Consider the following 6118-nt stretch of genomic DNA (forward strand, 5'->3'; position numbering starts at 1 on the left):
GGCAACTGTGTGATGCCATCATGTCAATATGGACCAAAATCTGTGAGGAATGCTTCCAGCACCTTGTTGAATCTATGCCACGAAGAATTGAGGCTGTTCTGAAGGCAAAAGGGGGTCCAACCTGTTACTGGCATGGTGTACCTAATAAAGTGGCCGGTGAGTGTAATTATCAGTAATAAATGAAGGAATGTATGTCACCCTCTGTTTCTTGAGTTTAAATCCTAAATCACTGGATAAAGGTGAAATGATGCAGTTATAAACAGAATAACCTGGAATATTACATCATCTCCCAGATAGACGAGTACATGTGAATATAACTCAGCTACTACCACACCACATTTTAACTGAACATCTGTAAAACTAACTGAGGACATCCCATGTAGACTGGGATCAGTTAGCTGTGACGGCCATCTTGAATTGGCTACCATTAATTATTTTTGAGTTTCAGTAGTTTATCAGATATTTTGCTAACAATAAAACACTCACAGGTATCATCAACTGTGTTGGTGAGAGATAAAAACATTTTACTCACACAAACCTAAACATTTAACCTGCAGCAGACAAGATAAATGAGAGCTGCTGCTGAAAAACTTTATTAGACATGTTGAGAGACGAAACGACCACAGCTGAAGCACAAACATATCTGAGCACCAGAGCCAAGCCAAAAACACAAAGACAGCATCTAATCTTCAGCTTGCTGAAGATCTGAGGTGGTTTTCAAAATTAAACCCATGTTTTGTGGAAACTAAACAGTGCTGAAAGGAAATAATCAAATCTGCAGTGAAGGTGTGGAGACAAGAAACTAAATTCATCAAGTGGTCTTTTTTAACATTATTAAAAACACAAAGATTTGTCCAAAATCTTCAGACCAAAGTTCTCATCGATCAACACCTCAAACTTACTTCAGATAAATGTAAAAATCTACAACTACTAAGTACTAAAAGCTTCAGTTCAAAGCAGAACGTGCTGCCAGATGTGGAAACACATCTGTTACATTTGCATAGACACTCTGTCTGTCATATCCAAACATTCTGTTGATTTCCTACTGTACAAGAAGCTACAGCTAACTGACAACGTACCAAGGCACACATTATGTTGGCACCAAATACAAGAAACATTTGGAAGAAAAAAAAAACGTCTAAATATTTAAATCCAGGTTTAAACTTAACATTAATACTGCAGAAATCAAATGAAGATTTTAATAAAATAAAGGTGAAGAATGAGCACAATAGACTGAACCAGTGCGGAAACACAAACTGTCAGATAAATAAATAAATAGGAAAACTCAATGTCATCATTAAATATAACAAAACAGAATTTAAGATAAATATTTTGACTTAAAATGCAGAATTTCTGCAGCTTGTAAACATTAGGATTATCCCAAATTAATTATTTTAATTTAACAAATCTTCATCTGAATGTTTGAGTTTGCTGCTGGGTCCAGGTCAGAGAGACGGGGATCAGCTGCTGCTTCTGTCAAACTCTACAAACCTTGAGATATGATTCCATTACAATGATACATTTAGAAAAGCTTATTAACAAACATACCTTTTCCTTAAAAAATACACAGAGAACTGCTCAACAGTTATCAACAAAACTTTGAAAAGTCAGCTAATCTGCACGTTAGAATAAACCAAAGGAAGCTGAAATATTTTGATGCTAAGCTAAAATCTGAGGAATTTAAAATTAACAAAACTCCACAGAAGAAACGAGAATCCTAAAGAAATACTCGTGGAAATAACGTAAAAACAGCTGTTCTAAAGACATTTTTATTAAGAAATCTAGGGAAGCAATGACACTGATACCAGATACTCTTACTCCGACAGGTGTTTGTGATACCACAGTACTAAAACCACTGCAGACTGAGCGTTCAGGTGGTAGAGGAGGAGCTGGGTCAGCCATGTGCAGACTGACCAAATGGTGGCAGCAGTGAACTCTAAAGTCGTCTGCTAACCACCAATAAACAGCAGAAGAAGAAGCCGTGATTATTGTGGGGGGGGGGGGGCGGTCAAAGTGAACGATGGAAACAAAAACTGTCTCAATTCATGGGTTGCAGCGGATGTTGGCTTCATTTGTTGGCCACTTGCGTCACTTTTATTTATTTTTTAATGACTAAGTTTGGAATTTTATCACGAACCAAAAAAGGTAAGTTAAACAACTCAGCTGAAGAAACTTTTGTTGCAATGAGATGTTAAATAAAACGCAGTTACAAGTACTGATACCGGAGCTAAACCTAAATTATTAATGCTTTTCATTTATTTACTTGTAATGTTTTTCTATTAAAACTGAATTTTATGAAGTTATATCTTTAAAAAACAACTGAAACAATAAGAAATGAAACCATGGTAATGGACAGAGCGTGATCAAGCAAACCGTCTCATTTCACAGCCGACACGAACGACTGCAGACAATGTCGGCCGCCGTCTACGTCTGCTGCAACCCATGAACTGAGACACACACCTTAACCATCCTCAAGAACACGTGACCCACCGGGCCATGTGGACCACATCCTTCCCAGTCCAAGTAGGCTGCATGAAACTGCTGTTAAATGAGACGGTCTAGCCTTCATTTGATGTCGGTTTGATGAAAGTTTGCGTGACAACACGCTACCCCGATACCATAGTGATCGGTTTCATATCAGACACGTCTTTTCACCAGAAGAATCGCTTTACAATTAAAACGTTACACATAAATATAAACAATATTAATAATTTTGGTTTAGCTCCAGTTTCAGTCCTTGCAGTTGCATTAACTTCTTATTGCAGCAAAAATTTCATCAGCTAAGTTGATAAACTTACATTTAAAAACAAATTCTTCGATCTGGGATGAATTTCCAAACTATGCTGACTTGGTAAAAAAATTAAAACTCCACTGTCTTCATTTGTGACCCATCATATCGAAATGAGGATTAAGTCAAATTTGGACAAAATGACCTAATTACATTTTCAGATTTCTGGCTTTAAAAGCTACATTTTGATACCTGGATCATCCTGAAATCATCAACTTATCCAGAGATATGATTTAATTTGTCTTTTTTGTTACAATACATTACTATTTGGTCTGATTCCTAATTTCATGTAAATTTATTGAGTAATTTTTGATATAATTTAAAGAGGAAACCTCAAATAATATTCGCATATTAAGATTTCCCAGTTGGAAAGAAACAAAAACTTTGCTAACTCACAGAAAATTTCAAAATTTTAAGGCGTTTTTCCTCAAAATCAGTTTTTTTGTTGCCACTGCTTAAAAAAAATGCTTCAAAAATATTTTTTAGGATTATATCTCAGACAGTTCAATCAAATGATTCATTGATAAGGCATTAATTCATTATATTTTGGCAAAATGCTATTTTTGCACACATTTAAATCAAAACCCTATATTTGCCTATTTTTCCACATTCCACTTTTGGACTTAATCCTCGTTTCGATGTGATGGGTTTGCTGTTTGCTGTCTGCTGTCGGCACATTGAATCTTGGGATACCCTCGGATGGGAGGGATACTCGGGTGCATCCTTGATTTTGTGGGTCGCATTTCTCGGCCGCATGAGGAGCCTTCGAATTGGGACAGCATTCGGTGTTGGGCAGTGACGTACGCGGCCGTCAAATGCGCACTAATGAGGATGCAGCCCATGAATTGAGACACAGCTAAAAGTAAAGCTCGGAAGCAGTCATGAAATCCAGCATTTTAACACAAACAGCTTAATAAAACATCTGAAAACAACTAACAACTCCAAGTTTAAAGAGTTTTTCAGCAGCAGGAAGAAGCTGAGCAGAAAGGGATCCTGCACGAGCTTCCTGACAGTCTCACCTCTCACTGACGGCCTCTCATAAAATAAAATACTGCTGACCTGAAGCTCCTCTGATTTTCTAATTAATTATAAAAAGTGTATCAGTTTTATAAGTACTTACACCTCAGTATTTGTATTCTAATTCTTTGGAAAAATCTGGTATCAGTGCATCACTAAATAACTTAAGTAACTAATTTTAAACCATAAAAATAAAAACTTACAGCGTTAACGTTAGGGCTTTAAAGTCACCTATAAAACTAAATCAATGCATTAGGACGTCTTCCTGTTCAACTATCCATCCATACGCTCCTTTTTTATCCACGTCAGTTTCCCACTCAAGCAGAACTTTCAGACCTCTTCTGTGCAGCTATGATGGAGGCTCTGTGGCTCTGCTCTGATTCTTCCTTCTCTTCTTCCTGAGCCTGCTCCTCCTCTTCCTTCTCCTCCTCCTGCTGCTGCTGCTGCTCCTCTGATTGGCCCTCAACCTCTTCTTCTTTGGAGAGTCGTTCATCTTCTCCCATTTCCTTCTCATCTGTTGAGAAGATGTGCATGTATGGCAAACCAAACATGAGTCAACATGTAGGAAAAACTAGGACAAATGATAAAATCAGTGAATTACCACTGTTCCTGCCGTTAGGTAAAGAACATGCAACCAGTGGGATGGTGCAGACACCCCCCCAATAGCTCCTCCCAACCAGAAAACAAAATTATATCAATAATTTCTTATAAGATGACAAAATGTAAAAGAAAAGTTATATTAGTGACACAAAAACACAAACTTTTAACTGCATAATTATATTTAGATCAGAGTAGGGCTGCCACAATTAGTCGACTATTCAAAAAATAATAATCGGTGATTAGTCGACTGTAAAAATATTCGTTTGTGGCAGCCCTAGATCAGAGAACGAATTATTTACATGCTTTGCTGAAAACTAAGCCCGAAGCGAGAGAAAAGACCCAATGCTAGTTGGATTATTTCAAGAGATCAAAAATCTAATTGAATTCCACCAAGTGAAAAAAAAAGGTAGAAGAAATGCAGGTTTTGTGCTTTAAACGTGTACAGCCTGAAGAACACCATGAACTGTAACTAAAACTAGCAGTCAGTGATGTGTGACCAGGTTTACTCTAAAATCAATCAGAAACTTTAGAAAAATGTTTTAAAAAATCAATTAGCTGCATGTGAATCAAGTAAAAAAACGTTCACATTGGTGAAGGAAATTTTGTAACTGATTATTAGATGCAGTATTGTATTTTATACTTTCTGATCATTTCAGCCTTTAAATTAAAGCTGACAAAGAGTTGGTGTGTTATCATGTGTTCTTTTTTCAGTCTAAACAAAAATGAGTGACATTCTGACGTCTGACGTAAAAAGGTTGGTGTAACCAGGAAGAGATGAACATTAAAAGGTCAATTCATTATTATAGTAGAAAGAAGTTGTCAGTGTTTGGCAGTCTCTGCTTTAGAGCAAGGCTCCTTGTGTTTTGTTTTGATTTAGCTCAAGGTCTTATGCTGAGGCCTGCTGAGTGCTGTACTGTGAACCTGATTGGAGTCAGAAGATTGAAAATAAAGTTTTAAAGAAGAAATCCAGCAGATTCCAGTTTATTCTGACATACCATTTTGAACAATGCACATTTTTCCTACAGTGGCACGAACGTGCATGAAAATTTCCAATTCAACTCTGTGTAGAAACTATTTGACTGACTGTCAGTCTGGATCTGGAAGACCTACAGTACCTGAGCCTGTTCTCAAACACACCTGAAGTCTCAACTTGGACTGTAGAAGCTCCACTCCACCCTCAGCTCAGATGTTCCTGTTCACCGTTCCAGCCACATGTATCATGTACCTGTCTGCATCTTACACTCTGCTGTAATGTGCTGGACCATGCTGCGGTCGCCCTCAGTCTCTGCTGCTCCTGTGCTGCCATGATTAGTGTCTGCTGTTTTTCATGACAGCCCTCTGTAGCCACCGAGAGGATTTGTTGGACACTTCCTCAACCTGTTGGGGGTTCAACCCCTGGCAAAAAATATGGAATCAGCAGTCTTGGATGAGCACTCATTCAGACATTTCATTCTGTAAAACAAACTCAGATCAAAAACATGATACAACAAACATTCCAAAGTGCAACTTGTTGTCCTTCAGGAACACTCAAAGAAATGAAGAGAAAACATTGTGGAAGTCAGTGAATGTTACTTTTATTGACCAAGCACAGGGAAAAAATATGGAATCACTCAATTCTGAGGAAAAAAGTATGGAATCACTCAAATTGGAGGTAAAAAGTATGGAATCACTCAAATTGGAGGTAGAAAATAAGGACACATCCAGTCCATTTCC

At 37.5% G+C, this 6118-nt stretch overlaps 1 protein-coding gene across 1 annotated transcript in view; it reads right to left on the minus strand.

The window, feature by feature from the left end:
- Window positions 1-3421: 3421 nt before the first annotated feature.
- lnpk (lunapark, ER junction formation factor) overlaps window positions 3422-6118 on the minus strand; it is a gene marked incomplete in the record, with an annotated part of 42781 nt that continues 40084 nt past the window's right edge. The window contains 1 exon segment of the mRNA XM_014025314.1: window positions 3422-4319. Coding sequence (XP_013880768.1) covers window positions 4123-4319 — 197 coding nt within the window.

This window comes from Austrofundulus limnaeus, unplaced genomic scaffold (assembly GCF_001266775.1).
Source record: "Austrofundulus limnaeus strain Quisiro unplaced genomic scaffold, Austrofundulus_limnaeus-1.0 Scaffold468, whole genome shotgun sequence".
In the NCBI taxonomy this organism is placed as follows: Eukaryota; Metazoa; Chordata; class Actinopteri; order Cyprinodontiformes; family Rivulidae; genus Austrofundulus; species Austrofundulus limnaeus.